General features: G+C 36.8%; 1 protein-coding gene across 1 annotated transcript in view; it reads right to left on the bottom strand.

The window, feature by feature from the left end:
- LOC106029845 (titin) overlaps positions 1–20,657 on the bottom strand; it is a 244,523-nt gene that overhangs the window by 210,207 nt on the left and 13,659 nt on the right. Inside the window, exons 13-42 of the mRNA XM_066999168.1 lie at positions 19,246–19,521; positions 19,008–19,133; positions 17,641–17,922; positions 17,337–17,402; positions 16,566–16,824; positions 16,182–16,242; positions 15,857–16,069; positions 15,008–15,150; positions 12,852–13,057; positions 12,480–12,710; positions 11,674–11,918; positions 10,722–10,945; positions 10,442–10,606; positions 10,170–10,338; positions 8,122–9,812; positions 7,735–8,016; positions 7,193–7,459; positions 6,787–7,059; positions 6,416–6,679; positions 6,057–6,317; positions 5,244–5,504; positions 4,488–4,751; positions 4,135–4,395; positions 3,692–3,952; positions 2,984–3,244; positions 2,756–2,897; positions 2,501–2,666; positions 2,055–2,286; positions 1,208–1,492; positions 974–1,099 (exon numbers count right to left, since the gene is read on the bottom strand). Coding sequence (XP_066855269.1) covers positions 974–1,099; positions 1,208–1,492; positions 2,055–2,286; positions 2,501–2,666; positions 2,756–2,897; positions 2,984–3,244; positions 3,692–3,952; positions 4,135–4,395; positions 4,488–4,751; positions 5,244–5,504; positions 6,057–6,317; positions 6,416–6,679; positions 6,787–7,059; positions 7,193–7,459; positions 7,735–8,016; positions 8,122–9,812; positions 10,170–10,338; positions 10,442–10,606; positions 10,722–10,945; positions 11,674–11,918; positions 12,480–12,710; positions 12,852–13,057; positions 15,008–15,150; positions 15,857–16,069; positions 16,182–16,242; positions 16,566–16,824; positions 17,337–17,402; positions 17,641–17,922; positions 19,008–19,133; positions 19,246–19,521 — 7,963 coding nt within the window. The remainder of the gene's footprint in view (positions 1–973; positions 1,100–1,207; positions 1,493–2,054; positions 2,287–2,500; positions 2,667–2,755; positions 2,898–2,983; positions 3,245–3,691; positions 3,953–4,134; positions 4,396–4,487; positions 4,752–5,243; positions 5,505–6,056; positions 6,318–6,415; positions 6,680–6,786; positions 7,060–7,192; positions 7,460–7,734; positions 8,017–8,121; positions 9,813–10,169; positions 10,339–10,441; positions 10,607–10,721; positions 10,946–11,673; positions 11,919–12,479; positions 12,711–12,851; positions 13,058–15,007; positions 15,151–15,856; positions 16,070–16,181; positions 16,243–16,565; positions 16,825–17,336; positions 17,403–17,640; positions 17,923–19,007; positions 19,134–19,245; positions 19,522–20,657) is intronic.

Here is a 20,657-nt window from a genome sequence, read left to right as displayed (position 1 = left end):
ATGGCAGAAATAGATTTGTCCAGCCTTTTTAAAGGGAGAAGCATATCAAAACTGAATTTTGACTTTAAGTGATGGAAATGCAACTTTTATATATTTGTCTGTATATATATATACACATATCTACACACACATGTGCTAACAATTTATTGTGGATTTTTACACAGATATCACTCAAGATTATTTCTAAAGTTGGAATGTTTTTTACCTTTTAAAATTGCAAATTCTTTGGGATTGGACCTAGATCTTATTCTACACTTTACCATGTGAATATTTTATTACTAATCATACTCAAGACCATTTGCTGAAGTGAAGAAATGTAGTTTGATTTGGTTTTTAATTAACTTGGAATTATTTAAATTTTAAGATGATATCCTATTTACTTAAAAGTAGAAAACATATTTAAGGAAAATTCTACACTTAAAAAGACAATGAGTAAACAGAAATCCTTTTAAAGCTAGGAAAATAATGCAGTGGCAGTTTAGAGTTTGTAGAAGTGCTCAGCAATAATAGGATGATCAAAGTACAATTTTGGTCTGTTTCTTCAGATAATTGATGCAATGCTGTGTGACATCAGAAACTTTGCCATGTTCATGTAACAGGATAATGGTTTTCTCTCTTGATATTCTGTTTAGAAAGTCTGCATGTTATTACAGTGACAAAGTTTTGCAACTTCGGATAGCATTTGAAACACCGAAGTCTCCAAGACATTTTTTTTTTAATCAGATGTGCTATTCTTTTCAGAAATACTTATTTTTTAAGACAGAATATAATTTCCATGCTTGCTACCACCCTGTGATGTATAACTTGCTTAATAGCTAGTTGTCAATGAGTAACAATCTGCAGTGTGTATATATCAGACAACTGTACCTCTAGGGAAAGACTGATTTCAGCACATACAGTGCAGCATTTTTTCTGAGTTGAAGATGAAAAATTCTGAGAGATGAAAAGATGTACAGTATTTCATTAAACCCACCTGTCCCTGTAACTCTGCACTGAAAACGAGCAGATTGTCCCTCAGATGTAACAGCATCACGAAGTGGTATTATGACAGCAGGTGGATACACTGGCACCTCTAGCTCAGGAGAAACAACTTCTGGGACTAAAGGATAAGAAAAAGGAAGCCATTTTTCAAGATGAAGATCAGATACAGCTGATTACTGACAATGTCATTTCATAGACATGCTCGATGTGAGCATGGGAAACTCACTTTCCACTGAAAGTGAAGCTGAAGTTGTAGCAACTCCATAGTCATTTTTTGCTTCACAGGTGTACACTGCTGAATCTTCAGGGAAAGTCTCGATCAGCAATAGAGTATATTCTTGTGCATCATGAAGAAATTTGCATTTGAAACCTGGAGAAAGCTGTTGATCGTCTTTGTACCAGGAAATTTTGGGCTGGGGTTTGCCTGATATCATAGCACTGAAGCGGGCAGGTTTACCAGACTCCACAGTGGTTGGCTCTAGCTCCTGAATAATCTGGGGTGGCTCTGGAGCTGCAAATTGGGAGGCAAGGGGAAGGGGAGGAGGGAGAGGGAGAAAAAGACAGAAAAATCTTATTAATTATATTTACTGAGGCTTCAAAAATATTAGCAAGGAAATTTCCAATTTTAATCTTGTTGTTCCCAGCCTTGCTTGCTCATGAAAATCTGCCCTTGGTAGAAGCAAGAATGATAAGCAACTGCCTTAACAGAACTAGCTGCATTAAAATAAGTGTTTTTTGGCAAAATGCCTCCAATGACTGTTTGGTTGGTCCCTCTCTGTCAAGGTGTATTTGTCCATATGAGCAAATTAGTTTTATTTGGACTTCAGAATTTCCCGGTCTAAACAAATACAGAGGGAAAAAGAAATGTCACTGCACTTTCAGCAGCTAAACAGCGATTTCAGTAGAGCAAGAAACATCCAGGTACATGAGGATTCTGGCAGTGTTCCATAGATAAAATTCCCTTTGGATTTATTTTTTTATTTCCAAGGTTAGGATTTGAGAAAAGCTATATAAATATCAGAAAAATTAAGGGTAATAAATGCAGTCAAAGTATTGGTTTTGGATATACGTACCATTCACATAGAGAATAACAGAACTCCTATTACGTCCTGCAACAAAAGTATATTCTCCAGCATCGGAGTAAGTGGTTTCAAAGATGCTCATTCGATGAACTCTCCGTTCCACTACATAATTGTATCTTTCCTCATACTGGAAGTTGATCTCAATACCATCCTTGTACCACTGTGGTTCAATGTCATCTTCATTAACTTCAAATTCAATTTCAGCTCTTTGTCTCTCAATGACCTAAGAACAAGTATTAGAAATATTACAAATAGCATTTGTATTTACAGATGGTCTCACACTTCACCAAACCTTCCTAGAGGAATGCTCTGACCTTACATTTACAGTTTGTCCTGCTATGACATTTGCAGGTTAGATATTGTTGCTCTTCCTTTGCATGATTATTTGAGTAGAATGATAAAGTTATGAAATATTTATTCTCCTATGTATGCTGTACCTGAATGTCTTTACGGATGCTTCTGATACGAATGTCACGACCTTCCACTAACAAATTGGCACTGGATGTGTTTCCACCTGCTACTACAGTGTACTGACCAGCATCAGACATTCTTGTGGAAGGAATGATGAGACGGTGGACATATCTCTCACGCTGAATTTTCATCCTAAGGAAATCAGAAAAGAAAGTGAACAAGTTATTTCCTGGGAGAGAATATATAACAAAAGGCTATATGGTGTAGAAGCAATCATTTACCTGTCACCAATCTGAAGTTCTTGTCCATCCTTCATCCACTGAACCTGAATGTCAGGTTCTGAAATCTCACATTCAAAAATAGCCCTCTTCTTCTCCACAACCTTAATGTCTTTAATATGTTTCCTAAATTCAATGTGACGAGCTGTGGGAGGGTGGAATAGAATGAGAGCCATACTTCTATTTAAGTCACTGTAAGCCACTAAATATACAAATCAAGAGAGCAAATACCTTCCACATATAAAGTCGCTGATGAAGCTGCTTTTCCAGCAACAAAAGTGTATTCTGCAGCGTCACCAAAATGCACATTCCTTATTGAGAGGGAGTGCGTGAGCTTCTTTGTTCGTATCTGGCATTTGTCAGTTGATTTTATTTCTACCCCATTCTTGAGCCATTTATATGAGATACCTTCATAGTTAACGGTAACTTCAAATGTTATTGTATCTTTCTCTTCAGCATTGATGTCCTTCAGCATGGAGGTAATTAGGATAGCTAAAAGAAAAGAAATGAACCTGGTTTAGGGTTTGGGGTTTTGTTTTGTTTTGTTCTAAACACACTTTAACTTAGAGATGTTTAAAATTCTTTTAGACAGATCCCGATTTTTGGAAATATGAAAATGAAAGCCTGAGTCTCTGTGTCCAGAATCAATACTGCAGTTAAATTTCCTAAAGCTTCTGAATGACATAGGAATCCCAAATCTGTCTCCTATAGTGACCTGGTGCTTAGGGATGTTGGTATAAACAGAAGGATCAAGGACCTGACTTTCAAGCGCACAGCTTCTATATCTCTTTTTAAAATGTAACTTATGTGGCATACAGTTATTTGAAAATATCTTCACAAGACTGCTGTTTTTGTCTGAATTGTACCAAGTACCTGTATTAAAATAAATTCTATTATTGCTAACTGTAAAATATTCTGGTTAATTTAATATTCACATACGTTTTACAGTCAGAGTTGCACTGACTCTGTCATTTCCACAGACAAATGTGTATTCTGCAGAATCTTCACTGCTTGTGTTCATGATGTTCAGCTGATGGAGTTTCCCCTGGACCACTATTTTGAACTTCTCACTCATTTCAATCTCCACACCATTTTTCAACCAGACAGCAGGTACATTGAAATGAGAAACTTCACACTGAAAAGAGGCAGTTTTGGTCTCAGGGATCTCAATATTTTTCATGGTCTTTGTGATGTGTATGGCTGTGAGTTAAAAAAAAAGAAAAAAAAAAAAGGAAAAGAATAAAAGTATTTTTTAAAAGTCAGTATGTGTGCAAGACAGCAAAAAACAAGAGTAAAGTCTATGAAGTGTGAGATCGAGTTGTTCTATATGAGTTGGTATAGCAACTCATATAATTACTTTCTTACAAACTTAAAATACTTACTTTCCACAAACAGCTTAGCTTTACACTCAAGTTGTCCAACAAGAGCTGTATATTCTCCAGCATCATCAGGAGATATGTTATGCAGCATCAGCTTGTGAACTTTCCTTTGAGAGATCATCTTGTATTTATCACTTTGTTTAAGCTCAACATTTTTGTGGAACCACCGGACTGGTACCGTATCATGGGATACACTTAGTTCAAAGGAGACAACAGCATTTTCCAAAGCAGTCACATCCTTTGGTTTTTTGATGATCTTGACAGCTTAAGGAAGAAAGTTAGCAAGATTCATCAATGTGCTTGATTTGTATTTCAAACCACACATTAAAGCAAATTTTCAAAATAGATTGACTTACTTTCCACATGAAGTCTGGCATTTGCTCCTATTTTTCCAAGCTTAAAGCTATAAACAGACTCATCAGTGACAACACAGTGTTTGATTTTCAGTGTGTGAACAGTTCCTTTCACTGAAATTTCATATTTGTCATTTGATTCAAGTTCAACACCATTTTTAATCCACAGAGCTCCTTTCACATCAGGGTGAGTCAGTTCCACACTGAAAACTGCCTCTTGTGTTTCTGTCACAGTCAAGTTCTTTAGAGTTTTCTTTATCTTAACAGCTGGGAAAAAAATAAAATATTGATAAAACAGACCAAAATTTAAAAATTATAGTAAATATAATAATCTTAATAAAATGGAATTACGGTGTTTCATTTTAAAATCTATTATGTATATATTAATTTATACAGTTTCCACCAAAGTGATGTGCTTGGAACACAAAAAAAGAACATTTACTTGTACTATCCACGAGAAACAAATTTTATTTATTTGATATGTTAGCAATTTTGATATGCTAGCAATTATTTCTATCTGCCAGTACCACAAATAAAATGCTTTTTATTAAAATATCATGCTAACTTCCAAATATGGACAGTTTGAAATACAGTAAGTTTTGCTACCTCACAAAGCGTGTCGTAATACAAAATTATTTTCAAAATATGAAATAAAATATGTTTGTATCTCAGGGCCTGATCTAAGACACAGTGAGTGATGCTAGACTGTCTTAAAGGCATCAGATAGTTATTATACAAACAAAACCACTAAATACTGACCTTCAACTTTGAGTTTAGCAGACGTCTTTGAGCTTGCTATTTCATAGCTATATTCACCCATATCATCTAGTTTTGTGGCAGGGATATTAAGCCTCCTCTTTACACCATCAGATTCAGCACGGTACTGATCGGTCATAGGTAATGGTTTACCATTTTTTAGCCACTGGCCATCCGATTCAGGATTTGCTACCTCACATTCAAAAATAGCTCTCTGGGACTCAGCCACCGTCAGGTCAGTGAGAGGCTTTGAAATGGCACCGCCTGTTGGAAAGCAAAAGCACATTTGTTGCTGTTGCACATCTGTTCAGCTTGCCCCTATACAGAAATGCAACCACATGAAAAGCAGGTTCTGAATACAATTCTCTGCCCTAGTTTTCAATGTGCCCATAGTCATACTGAGTTCTGTGAAAAATCAAGAATAGAATCTGACCTGAATGTCATGAAAAATATTTCTTACTTCTATCCTAGTTATTCTAACTTATTATTTTTGCTATCAACACAGGCACACCAAACATTTAAGAAAAAAAAAAAACCTTCTTTCTTACATTAATTTTATCAAAAGCATACTATAGTGTTTGTTACTATGATTCTGATTTAGCAAAATGTATAAACACTTACTCAAAAGCTCTGTTGAATTCATATTTTATGGATTAGAAAAGATAAGGGGAAGATCAAGGAAAACAGAATAAACGATAAAATGAAGGCAAAGAAAGTATAGAAATAACAAAATTGCTACATTTAAAAACTACAGTACATTGAGCATTGTTTCTAAATCACAATAAAATAAGAATCTTGGACTTCAAGCCTACTAACCCGCTACTATCAGCTTTCCAGATGTTTTCTTCTCTCCAGCATAAAATACATATTCTCCTTCATCATCTTTCATCATTTTCACCACTGTCAATTTGTAGATTTTGCCATGTGCTTCAATTTTATATTTAGGACCAGCCTTGATCTCTTGCCCTTTGAAATGCCAAATTACATCAATCCCCGAATGGGAAAGCTCGACCTCAAAAGATACATTCTGTGTTTCAGTGCAAGTGATGTCACGAAGACCTCTGATAATCTGAATTTCTACAGAAAAGAGCACATTACAAATATATTAGTTTCTTCCACTACTTTGTATTTAAAGAAATTATTTCAAAAATAATTGCACCATAAACAAAACCTACTTTCAACGGTGACATTGCAACTTGTTTCAACTTTGCCAACCATCAACTTGTAATGTCCTTCATCTGATGCATGGGTTCTGGTAATCACTAGCCTCTGTTTAGTGCCTTTACACACAGCTTGTACACGTTCATCAGGCTTTATCTGATGATCATTTAGGTACCATTTGGATGAAGATACATCAGGTGCTGAAACTTTGCATTCAAGAACAGCTTTTGTTCCTTCAACTACATGAACATCTTTGAGGGGTACTATTATTTCCACACCTGCCAAGTCACAAACATAAACATCATGAAAAAGCTATACTTTTAAAGAGTTATCATAAAGAACTCAAAAAATCAAGCACAAAATCAAATTCATGATAATGACTTACTGTACACAGTGACCTGTCCAGTGGTGGATAGACCAAGACCAGGAACACTAAAAGAGTAAGTTCCACTATCTTCCTTTGTTGCATCTTCTATCAACAACATATGAGACTGTTTATCCAACACAATATGAATGCGATCACTTGATTGAATTTCATGTCCATCTTTCATCCAGACACCTTCCGCATTTTCTAGAGAGACTTTAACTTCAAGTTGCACAATATCTCCCTCACACACTTTTTGATCAGTAAGTCCTTGAAGAATAATCATGGGACGAGCTATGGAATGAAATGAAATTAATTAATCCTCAAAATAGATAAGCAGAATATTGAATATTAAGAGAGTGTGAGATATAACAATACATAATATAAAACATATAATATATATGATATAAATATTAGAAATACTTACGCTTCATCTTTAGCTTGCAGTGAGTTCTTTTCCCGTCAACAACAAAGCTATACTCTCCCTGATCATCTTTATTAACATCTTTAATAGTGAGGATTTGCCGACCACGGCGGGATGCAATCACATATTTATGATTAGAAGTGAGTTCAATATCACCATGATACCATTTTCCCTCAACATCTTCTGGGGAAACCTCACATTCAAGTTCACCTGAGAAGGACTCTGGGACTTCAACATCTTCAAGTTCTTTAATAAACTCAACGACAGCACCTACAGGTAAAAATAATTACGTTCCTGAATGAGCTTGATTAGATACCCATGATGAAAACATTTCTTACGAAACTGAGCCTAAGGAAATACATATATATACACAAAATGTAACCACTTTACATGAATATATATATGAACTTTAATACCGGATTTCAAAACTATGAAAGTAGCTTGAACACTTCATGCATCAGACAGTAGTCTAAATTGTTTTATTTCTTCCTGAAGCAGATTTCACTTTAAAAGTACTCCATGGTATGGAGCTGTGTGCTTCTTACCTTCAACATTAAGCTTTGCAGTAGTTTTTATGGATTCATCTTCTACCAGTGCACAGCTGTAGTCATCAGCATCAGACACTTCAATAGCTAGTACAGAAAGAAAGTGAGCCTTTCGGTCTGAGTGCATCCTGTATTTGTCTCCAGAATGAATCTCAATTCCATCCTTAAACCATTTCACTTTGACAAAAGGTTCTGATGTCTCACATTCAAATGTTGCCATGGAGTCCCTCTCTTTAGCAACAATATCTTGTAACTTCTGGGTGAAGCTAATTAACTGTTTGGCTGCAAAACAATATGCAATTAATCAACAGCGCAGTGGCCATGTAAACTTAAATATAATAGGCACTATGAGAGGCAGCAGAATAAAAGTAAGAGATTTAAAATTACCTTGTACTAACAGGAAAGCGTGGCTAGAAGTTTCACCAGCTATATTGACTGCTTTCACCATGATGCTGGCAGAATCATCAGAAGTCACATCTCTGATGACCAGTTCACAAACATTATCTTCAGGCCAGTACCAATACACGCGATCAGTCCTTTCAATCTGCACACCATTTTTGAACCATTGGCACTCAGGGTCTGGTTTCCCCACCACTCTCACACGGAAGTGGGCATCTGACCCCTGGGCTACAGTCTGGCTTTGAATTCGTTCAAATATCTTGGGAGCCTCCATGCTTGGACTAAGCTCAACCTTCTCTGGTTTGAATGTTGGAATGGTGACTTTGCCTTCAGGAGGAAGTGCTTTCTTCTCTTCCTCTGGGATCTCTTTGGTCCAGTGAAGAAGTTCTTCTTTTGTCTTTTTTAACATTTCCTCATATGATTCATCTTTTTTGCGAGACTTAAGTTCCACAGCAGTGATGGCTTCGTAATAGCCCTCTTCTGTCCTTCTCTTGAATTTACTGCGTAGCTCCTCAGATTCCTCTGAAAGTTTCTCATGAGTGATTCTTTCAGCCCTTTTAAGCTTCACCACCTCTTTGGTTGTTGTCTCTGCAGGTTTGTCTACCTTCTGTACCTCAAAGAGAAGTTTTCCAGGCTCTGTCACTACAGGTTCATGTTTGGGTTCAGGAGCCCGACGAAGAACTGATCTGAAGTCTTCCCTCTGCTGGATCTCAACTCTCACCTTATGTTCAATAAAGCCTTCTGGATTCTCTGCAGTGACTTTCACCTCTCCTGTGTCATATGATTTGCAGTCTACAATATCCAGGTAGTAAATCCCATCATAACGGAGTCTAAACCTTTTGCTCTTACGAATGAGCTGTCCATTGAGGTACCAGTTGACCTTGGGTAGAGGATAACCAGTCACACGGCAGCGGAATCGAGCTGTTTCACCTTCCAGGACTCTTGCAGGCTCAGGAACCAAAACAATTTCTGGTTTTTGTTTTTCCTTTTGATCCACTGCAACTGCAGGAAGAGCACCTTCATGTGCCATTCTTTCTAACTCTTCAATTCGCTGCAGTCCCCTTCTGCCTTCTGGCAACTGGGATTCTTCCACAAGGCTTTTCTCATCCTTCACAATAAGGGTAGCAGATGTATGATCTGTACCATATTTGTTAGTTGCCCTGCAAGTGATCACACCACTATCTCTAGAATAGGCTACTCCATAGTCCAGGCTACAGTACCCAAACTCATTGATCATGCGGAGCCTGTTAGCCGCTTCTAAGGGTTTGCCATCATGCAACCATTCCACCACCATGGTTGGATCACCAATTGGTGTAAGCCTGCACTCAAAGTGTGCTGGTCCAAATTGCTTGAGTCTTAACGATGTGAGCTTCTTCTTAAAAAAAGGTTTCTGTTGTTTTTCTTTGTCATAAAGATCCCCCTCCTCCCATTGCTCTTGACCATAACGCAAATGGAGAGGCTCTAACTCTGGTGCAGCAATTTCCTTGGCTTTGTAGGTCCCTTTTGGAATGATTAACCTCCTTTCTGGTTCTGGTTCGGCATGTTCAACTTCAACATTTACTTTGCACCGAGTAGTGTCCCGCCCAGCTTTATTGATAGCAGTAGCTGTATACCATGCAGCATCTTGCCTGGCAGTAGATTCAATTTTAAGGGCAGCGGCCCCTTTTGTTCCTTCAATCCTGAAATATTAAAACAATTTATAAAAAAAAATTTAGCACTTCATTGTTATCCATTTTTGCACTTTTTTGTTACTCATTTTTGCACTTCTCGAAAATGAGATCAAAGCTTCCAAAGGCAACTCACTGGAGCAATTTTTTGTAAGCAAAAATGCTGCTTACATTTATTCATGTTTATGAGTTCAGTGCCTACAAATCAAGCAGAAAACGATGATAATATGAAGCCTTGAATTCAATGGCAGTTTTGCCTGCAGAGTACTGAGAAATCAGTGCTTTACATGACTGATTATTAACTCCTTTACTATTACAAACAAAACCAACCAACCAACCAACCAACCAACCAAAACCACAACTGCTTACTTTATTTTGGGATATTTATGAGGTACAATGATGTCACTGTTCTTCAGCCACACAATGTCAGGATTAGGGTTACCAGTAGCTTTCACAGCCATCTCCAGTCTAGAGCCCTCTTTTACACTAACATTTTTCAGCCTTTCCACAAAGTGTGGTCTGACTAGGTCTTCCTTAGCTGAAAGAGCAAGGGAAGGTTACCACAAGAGGAATTGACATAACTACATTTTTTAATAGAAAACATTGCCCAGCCACCTAAAAATAGCATGCACAGTAGATACCTTCCACAGTCAATGTCATTGATACTGAAGCTTTGCCTGCCCTGTTCTGAGCAATTACAGCCCATTCACCAGAGTCTTCGGGCATAGCAGGAACAATGATCAATGACTGGGTGCCATCTTCTTTTATCACTATTTTATGGGTGTAATCATTAACCACTTGTTGGCCTGCAGAAACAAATGAACAAAAAAGAATGCACTCAGAATGTGTCCCAACAAGATGTAAAATTCTCATAAGATTATTTTTTTAAATTATTCTTTGATGAAAATGAAACTGATGTACCATTATGGAACCAGTATGTCTCTGGCATAGGTCTGCCAACAACTTTTAAGTCAAATCTTGCTGTCTGCCCTTGTGAGCATTTGAATGATGTAGGTTTCAGCACAAAAACTGGCTTATATAGTCTCTCTAATTGTCCTTCATCAGTTTCTTCTAATCTGCGGGCAGGAGAACGAGAAGGAGAGCTGCGGGCAGGAGAACGGCTCGGAGAGCGTGGAGAAATAGATCTGGAAGGATTAGAAAAGATATGGCACTGTTATGTAGCAATGGGCTGACATGATAATCAAAGCTCAAATTTTGCCTTTAACAAGATATTTTAAAGTGTTTAAATTTATCTATGTGAGAAATTGTGTAGTCAGTTTTCTTTCTTTTTGACAGCAATTTGTATGGACAAATCGTATTAGGATACACCACAGTCAGTGAAATTTATTTTTTTCAGATACTGTACAGACACAGATGTAATCCAGTGTATGCTTTTTGCATGTGTGTGCATATATGTATATTTAGATAGAATATGGCATCATTGGATTTTTTCTGTTATAGAAATACAGCTGTTTCAAGAGTGGAAAATAAGAGTTGCATACAGTACTAAACTTCCAAATACAATTCTTTTCTTTTTTTTTTCTTTTTTTTTTTTTTTTTTTTTTCTTTTTTTCTTTCTGAAACATAACCACTTTAAGAAAGACATGGCTATTGAGGTTGTAAATCTGACACCGTGGCTGGATATGCATGTGAAAGATAGCACTCTGGGAACTGCAGTGCTCACTAAGAAGGCAAATCAGACATTAACTTGGCACATAAATCAGTGCAAGCCATGAAAACAGCATTTAGAACCTCTCCAGAAGTATGCAAGCTTTGATAACCTAAGTGGTTTAGCCTCTGTATAATGAGGTTTTGGACAGTCTTTATTGCAGAAGAGTGAAGTCTCAAGAAATGTGTATTAGTGTGTACCTACCTATATCTTCTCATAATTTCTGGTCCTGGCATATAACCTGGAGTTGCCGTGGGTGCAACTGGCTCAACATAGAGCTTTGCTGAGCAAATGGCATTTCCTTTCATATTACTGGCAAAGACAGTATAAATTCCTTCGTCTTCAGGTAAAACAACAGGCAAACGCAGACTGGCACTGCTGTCTTGCAGAACTTCCATGTGGTAGTGCTCTCCGTGCCTTATGCGCTTACCATCTTTGTACCATGCAATCTGCATGGAAAGAAACAGGAATGCTAAGTGAACCCTGCTAAAGACAAATATCCAGTAATGGCCCATACATACAACAATTACAACGTTCTATTTTTCAGCTGATGCATTGTTGCTCTAGAGGTATTAACATTTTCTTAGTTTAAGTAAAAATGTTAGACTAAAGTAATATGTTTCCACAGTAGCCTGAAACATAAATTTTTATATTCTTGAGCTAGAAACAGAAATAAAGCCTTTTTTTTGAGGGAGAGCAAAGTGACCTAGACCAGACTTGTTACTGTGCTCCCCACTTGTGAGTGCTAACTCACAGAAATTCAGAAGCAAGACCTACTTAACTGTTAAACCTAATGTACCTTTGAAATAGCTAACCAATCTAACACTGCTGTATTAAGGGACAAATGAAAAATTCAGCCTGATATCAAAACAAAAGATGGCATTTCTTTTGAGATTTGCCATTTTCTGTGTAGAATGTAGAATTTATGACAGTGAGATGGTTAAGGGTGTTTTCAAGTAGAGCACCAGAGGGTTTTTTAAATACAAAAATGTCATACAGGTTTGGAGTACCTTTGGCAATGGATATCCGGTTGTCTTGCAATGGAAAGTAACTCCCGTGCCTTCAAAGGTTCTGTAATTCTTTAATCTTAAATCAAATCCTGCCTCAATAGCTTCAGATTCAGAAATATCAACCATCATCTCCTCTCCATCTTCCTCGAGGAGTTCATCTAAGGTGGTCTTAATAATTCTGAGTTCAATTTCCTTGATAAGTCTTTCTTCAAAAGAAGAAATATGGAATTCCTGTACAAAAAAGCAAGACCATTAGTTCCATATGTCAGGTAATGCCCTTGAAAAGAAATGACTTGTACTGGTAAAATTAAAAAAGATTTCAAACAGTTCTTTTCGTCAGGATACAAAATGAGCATGGAGTGGTAGACATACCTCATCTTCCACAAAAGTTCTGACCACCGTGGTATCTTTTGCCATTTTCTTCCTAATTAGGGCTTGTTCTTTTTCATATTCTTTTTCAAAGTCACCATATGAAATAGGTGGGGCTACCTCAGCCACTTTAGGTTCCTGTACATATGCAGCCACTTGAGTTTGGTACATCAATTCTTGTTGCGATTTTATGTAGGCCTCGTAATCAGCTAAGAATTAACAAAACATTAACTTTGCTAAGTGTTTGTGGTTTTCACTGGATTGAAATAGAAAAGAAGTACAAACTTAATTTACTGTTGCTTTTGTACAACAGTGAAACTAATTAACATTAGTAAAACTAATGTTATTTTGTACAATGATGGGGGGAGGGTTGTGATTTGAGCAGAGATTCTGTCTGCCTAGGCAATAAAATGCAACTAATAATAAAATGTAGACTGCTGCCCTCAGATTAGTTTTATAAACAGGTAAAAGTTTTATTCTGCATTATAAGTATTCTAGTTCTTTAAGTGAAAGCACTTTTAGTGACTATATTTACTTCCTTCCCCACAGCTCCGTCTCCTGTAACCTCTTTTAGTGGTAGATGTGACAGTGCTGGGTTAATGTTTGGACTTGATGATCTTAGAGGTCTTTTCCAACCTAAATGATTCTCATGCTTTTTACATGGACAGCTGAAAATAATCATAGAATTTTATCATAGAATGGCTTGGGTTGTAAGGGACCTTAAAGATCATTTAGTTCCAACCCCAATGCAATGTGCAGGGATGCCACCTGCTAGATCAGGTTGCCCAGAGACCCATCCAACCTGAAACCGACCACTTCCAGGAATGAGGCATCCACTACTTCTCTGTGCAACCTGTCCTAGTGCTTCACCACCCTCTAAGCGAAGAATTTCCTCCTAACACCTAATCTAAATCTCTCCTCTTTTAATATAAAACCATTCCCCCTTGTCCTATCATCATCTGCCCATGTAAAATGTCAATTTCCATTTCTTTTTATAAACCCCTTTTAAGTAGTGAAAGGCCACAGTGAGGTCTCCCCAGTGCCTACTCTAACTCCTGGCTGAACATCCCCACCTCTCTCAGCCTTTCTTCATAGAAAGAGTGCTTAAGCTCTCTGACCATCTTCGAGGACTTCCTCTGGACTTGCTCCAACAGGTTCACGTCCTTCTTATGTTGGGAGTCCCAGACCTGGATGTAGTACTCCAAGAAGTGGGGCCTCATGAGGACAGAGTAGAGGGGGACTATCACCTCCCTCAACCTGTTGGCCATGCCTCTGTTGATGCAGCCCAGGATGCAAAGGGCCTTCTGGGCTGAAAGTGCACATTGCTGGCTCATGTCAAGCTTTTTGTCCACCAGAACCCCTAAGTTCTTCTTTGCAGGGCTGCTCTCAATGAGTTCTCCCATTCTGTCTCTACTCATGTCTGGGATTGCACCAACCCAGGTGCAACACCTTGCACCTGAACTTGTGGAACCTCATTATGTTCACATGGGCCCACTTTTCAAGCCTGTCCAGCTCCCTTTGGATGGCATCCCTTTCTTCTGTTCTATCAACTGCACCTACTCAGCTTGGTGTCATTTACAAACTTGCTGACGGTGCAATGGATCCCAATGTCTATGTCATTGATAAAGATACCAAACATCACCGGTCCTAAGACAGAGCCCTGAGGGACACCACTTTTCACTGGCCTCCAACTGGGCATAGAGCTGTTGACCACAACTCTCTGGTTGCAGCCATCCAGCCAATCCCTTATCTACCAAATAGTCCACTTCTCAAACCCATCTCTCTTCAATTTATAGATGAGGATATTGTGTGGATCTAAGCTAACTTCTTTTCCTGTAATAGAAAAGCCTGTTACTTTTTTAACCTCCTTTCCCCACATAACTCTGCAAATGTGTTACATACACTCTTAAAACATACAGAACATTTCTATAGCTACACATTCTAGAAAAGAACATAAATCCATCATGAACCTGATGTCAAACTCTTTACCTGGCAGAAACAGAGCCACCAGTTAGTACAGGTATCAGCACATTCTCTTTATGTTTCTTGAACTGAACCAACTAAACTGCAAAGAATTTGCAGCACAATTTAGAATTTTTTTCTCTTTTTTAAATGAATTGTAAAAAGTATTTTCCCCATTCCTTTAATTTACAATGTACCTTCTTCTAGTAAGGAGACCGTTGCAGAAGCTTCTCCGTGTTTATTACGAACAATAATAGTATATTCTCCGGCGTCATCGGCAAAAGTCATGGAAATTTCAAGTTTGCATTCCCCAGTTTCTCGTTTGTAACTCACTTTGTATCTATAGAAAACATAAAAGTACAAGATCTCCATAATTCTTATGAGCAGACTTTTTCATGAATTTCCTTTAACAGTGATTCTGATTAGTTGTACAACTAATACAAGACCCAAAAAAAAAAAAAAAGAGAGAAACTTTTGCAGGCAATTCTAACTCAATGAATCTGCAGAAAAGCTCAGGAAAAGTAACCATACTGAAACTAGAGAACAGGCCTATTTTCTTTTAGCTGTCACTAAAAAATTAAATACAAAGAGCAGAATTGAAGTATCAGAGATCTACTTATTAGACATGGTAAAACATTACATGCAGCGTGTATATAGTTTATTCTAATACGGGTCATTAAATGAGTCAATATATGAGTCAGTTCTACAGAAGCATATTTTTTCTGCTAGAAAGTGTTTTGCTTTCCATAGACATTTGCATAGACAGAATGCAAACACTGTACAGACAGTGTAAAACAAATGCAACATTTCTTCCAGATTTTTTTTAAATATGTAGCATTTCTCATTTTATGATCTTTTGAATATTTATATTTTTAAAATCAGCAGACCTCAAGTTACACATCACAATCCTATCATTTTCACAGAAATGAGTGAAAAGACAGATTAATTTAGCTCAGCATCAATAAGGAATCAAAATTATGGTATTACCGATTAAACATTTATTAAAAATATGCTTAAAGAGTTTTTGTGCATTTTTTTTAAGATACCTGTAGCCAGTCGTAAGAGGAACTCCACCTTTTTTCCAGTAGACATGTGGCTTTGGGTTGCCCCCTACTTGGCACTCAAAAATAATGCTCCCACCTTCAATTAGTTTGTGTACTACAGGTTTTCTTATGAAGAAAGGAGGTATGGGTTCTCCCGTTACTTCCTCTGCTGCAACAGAGACATCTTCCATTACAACATCCTTTGTCTCCACATAGCTGAAACAAGATTAAAGTACAGGTAAGTGATCTGATGTCTGAAGCTCTCATAAATATAGTGCAAGAAACTAATGATCACAGTAGGACCAATCTGTTTAGGAAGTAACTTTACCGTTTCTCTTCTGTAACAGCCTTCTCAAAAATGGTTTCTCGAGCTTCAGTTTCTTCTGAAACTGCAAGGCAAATATGATATAGTGAATGGTAGAATACTTGAGAATAATGCTTAAGAAATGAGTTTAGCTAACACAAAGAGAAAGAAGAAGGCTAAGTAGCTAGTTGGCCAGAGGACCAGGAACTTGCACTGAGAGTACAAATTAAGAGTCTGTCAGCCTTCTTTTTTTTTTTCTTATATTCTTCCAGTTCTGTTTCCTAACTGCCCTGGAGTGTAAATCAAGGCACGTGTTCTACTTGACAACTGACGAAATATCTAAGTTACATTATAAGTAATATGCAGTTAATAAAATAATAATCTTTCTACAGTGATACGTATACTTACCCTTCACATGTAAGTGGCAAGATGTGCTGACGCTCCCAGCCTTGTTGGTAGCAGTGCAGGTAAATCTTCCACTGTCTTCTGCAAAGGCTTCACGAATCACAAGGCGAGCAAGTCCTGCTTTGAAAGTGATCTGGAAGTCCATTGAGCTCTCAATCTTGTAGTCTTCCCTGTACCATGTCACAGTAGGTGGAGGATGACCAGAGATATGGCACTCCAGAGTGACAGACTCACCTTCAGTCACAGTCTTATTTTTGAGACCCTGTGTAACAAAAAATAAGTATCACAGTCAATACACATTTTCACTAGAAAAGAGATATTTAAACAACTAAAACCTCTTTAAATGGAAAATTTAATGACTACTACAAAAAAGTGTTCAGTTCAGCAGTGTATCCATCAAAAAAAAAAAAAAAGAGGCAGTTTTAAAAGGGAAGTATTTGAAACTGGATTTGGGATCTTTGAACATTATTTTCATTAAAAAGAAAATGAAAAAGTAGCTTGATGTTTATTCCAGATCATGGTGAGAATTTTTTTTCAGAACATCAAAGGTCAACCTACTGTGTTACATGATTGTGAACACTCACCCCCATAACACACATTCAGGGTAGTTTGTATAAGAGATTAAGCGTATGGCTGAGTAAGTCTAATACAGGGTAAAAAGATTAAATAAAACCAAATGTTCACAGTCAAGTTTTCAAAGATTAAAAAAAAATCACAATACAAAATGGTTGTAAACATAGTGTAACTCCCTTAATCTACATAAAAATTCCTTACCCAGACTAAGGTGGGTGGAGTAGCAGGGCTTTCTGTAGGCACAGGAACTCTGGCAGTTTCTGTCACCTAGGTTGTTTAAAACATAATTAATAAAGCCAAGGAAATAAACAGCAGAATTAAGTAAGAAAAGAAATTAGAAAGGTAAATATTAGGTCCTTAGTAGATTTTGAGCTAAACAGCAAAGAAATAAAAGTCAGTCAAATGTTGTAAAAGTGAGAAAACTGCAAGGAGGAAATAGCAAATAAGCTATACTTCATTTTTAAAGATAAAAGTCCGAGAGATTGAAATTTGCTTAACGACATACCTTTGCTTCGCCTTCTTTCTGCAACACCAAGTGATCTTCCCGCGCTGCTTCACCTTTAATGCTTACACCTGTCTCTTTTTTAGTCTCAACATCATAATGACTCTTATAGGTCTCAGTAGTCTCTGCAAAGGGAAACTGTGGAGGTGCAACTGGCTCTGCTTTTATCCTGACTTCATGTGGCTTTAGCTGAGGTGGTTTCACAGGCTTGGTGATCTTTTGCACAGCGGAAGTAGCTGATAGCTCTTTTTCCAGAGTAGCCATGGCAGACCCTGCTATTGAAACCTACAGAATAGAAGAGAAAGGGTTGCAGTTTGTAGTTTTCTTATTTTCAGAGAAGGCATAGTGTATTTCTTCAGCAGGTTGTATATGTAACAGTTGCTCCCCTTGTTCCTTTGTCGATGCTGCAAAAGGTATATCTATAAAAATGACTTGTAGGTTTGGATTCCAGTAGTAGAGTAATGGAGATGTAAAATCCCTCCATTATTATTCCTATTTGGCTAATATTCAAATATTTTATCAGTTTTTACTTTAGAATTTGATCTTTGAACAGTCAAGAAACTCTTAAGTGAAACTTGTAAAAAGTCCTCTAGATTTGTTTACTTTAGGCCTTAACTTTCCATTTTATCAGTTTGATAGATTCTACATCAAACTATACCTCTAATTATATAAATGGCATGCATTAAAATACCTGAAGAGATTTCAAAATGTTATTGCAGGTGTAATAAATTTGGAAAACGCATAAATCTATAGAGAAATATTTATTAAGTTTATAGTGTTTAATTATGTTTGAGAAAAAAACAGCTCATTCTTAAAGTCGAGAGGAGGAGAAAAGGTTTGCTTGAATGAGAGATTAACTGTGAACTTTTAATATTATGTGAAGGGGTCAGATGAATGGAAAATACAACACTAAAAACAGTGTGATATAATGCAGTTTGGATTTTTTTTTTATAAATAGCTTAGCACGTGCTAATCTGCAAAGAAGAAAGCGCTGTTATCAATGTGCTAGTGAAGTGATGCAAATAGTAAGCTTGAAAAGGGATATTTCTGCTCTAAAAAATGTAAGTTGTATGAAAAGTGTTTATGGTTTCACCGCATGGCAAAATATTGAAGCAGAATCCTTATATATGTTATAATCTTCTTTAAACCAGTAATAGTTACACATCACATTTTAGCAGTTTGTGTGTTTGTTTACAGCATTACTCTTTATTAGTCAAAGAAGATGACAACAACAACAACTGTAGAGAACATACAACCCTTCTTCTCGAGAAAGCACCGTACTGGATTTGGAGGAAGAGAAAAATGGGTGGCTAGTGGTTATTATAAATGAGCATGCTGTTCTCCTTACATACACTGTTTTCACTTCTTACCTCATATGTATGATCTGGTTTCGGAACTGCAATTTTGGAGACTGTGAAGTGAGGACTTGCTGTGCGGGGTCGCGGGTGTTCTATATGAATTGTTTTCTCTATCTTGGTTTCTGTGTCTCTTTTAATCTACATGAAGCAATGAAAAGGTTGTTGAGAATGTGATGCTGTTCTCCAAACTGAAACAGATTTAATCAGGACATAGTTTTTGGAAAAGAATGCAACATAAACAGAATCTAACCTCTGTTGATACATGAACTTCCTTCTTTTCAGCAGCTGAAATATGTTTCTCAGGAGGAACATAGACAGTTTTAACTTCTTTAGTGACAACCTGATGTTCTGCTGGTGCCTCAGAAACATGTTCTCTTACAGCATGCTCCTTATATCCATATTCCAAACCTTTCTGCTTGACATAAGCTTCATCTGCTTGCTCTGGTTCCCAGGGTAATCTAACACGTGCCTGATCAACAGCTGCAACAACTGTAGCTACAGCTTCAGCCCTTTTTCCAGCTTCAATCTACAAATAACATGGGCAGAATTTATACAGATACTCATCATTATACTAACCGCTAGCATATTTGACAAATATTTATATTTTACTTGGCACATACTGCTCAGTAAAGTATATTCAAGACAAAGAGATAGTGCATTCCATACAAAGATATGCAAAAGAAATAACAAACATCAAATATGTTCACCCATACACTTCAGAGTCAGTAGATTCAAATATAGACATATTTTTTCCAAGCTGTCTACACAAATTCAGAACATAACTATGCTTGAATGCTTTATGAATATCAATATTTCTATGCAAGTGCATTTTTAATACTTTATAGTCACATTTATGACTACTTTCAGTGAGTACAACAGGTATGTTGTATACACAATTATGTATACACAATTTTAAAGTCAGCATGCTCATCAACTCCATATAACAGTTAGATGCTACTAAAAATGTGTGAAATGTCTGGCATCTGATACAAATGTATTTACAAAGGAATATATCCATAGAAATATCTACTGCAAGCATATCTGTAAATTCAGATGCTAATCTATTTTAAATTACTTTACTAAACAATGAAATCTATGCTTTCTGAGAAATTGGAAATAATGTACTTTTATCAGGACCTTTTTTTTTTTTTTTTTTTCTGATAACCAATGAATAACGTCAGCTTCAATGTTATCAGGGTGCAAACTTCTGTCCAGTCATTGAACAGTAGATATTAGGATGATTAGTCCTACTGTATATTATTATTGCTGTAACTGGCCTGGATGTCCTCTGTAGCAACACAGCATATGAAACATATGCCTTTTGGATGACAAAAAAACCTCCACAACTAATTTATAATTTAATGTTGATTTCAAAATTATTATTGCATTAAAATAAGTTGACTTAAGCAAGGCCAAAATATGATTGTTTACAAACATGTTTAATTATTTCATTAGTGTTTAGGTAACAGGGACCTCAGTTCAGTTTGCTGCCAATTTCAAAATTGTTGTTTATACCAGCTTGAATTTGGTTCTCAATTCACATCTTCTACCAATTAGTTGTGACCTTTTTGCATTCTGATTCCTTTTAGTCATCTTCAAATGCCATGATCTTTAAATTATATTTTATAACAGTACTGCATGAATGTACCATACTGTTTCTAA

The sequence above is a fragment of the Anser cygnoides genome, chromosome 6, assembly GCF_040182565.1.
Source record: "Anser cygnoides isolate HZ-2024a breed goose chromosome 6, Taihu_goose_T2T_genome, whole genome shotgun sequence".
NCBI classification, from domain to species: domain Eukaryota; kingdom Metazoa; phylum Chordata; class Aves; order Anseriformes; family Anatidae; genus Anser; species Anser cygnoides.
Note: the sequence above shows the minus strand (reverse complement) of the source record. Positions and strands in the feature narration are given on the sequence as shown.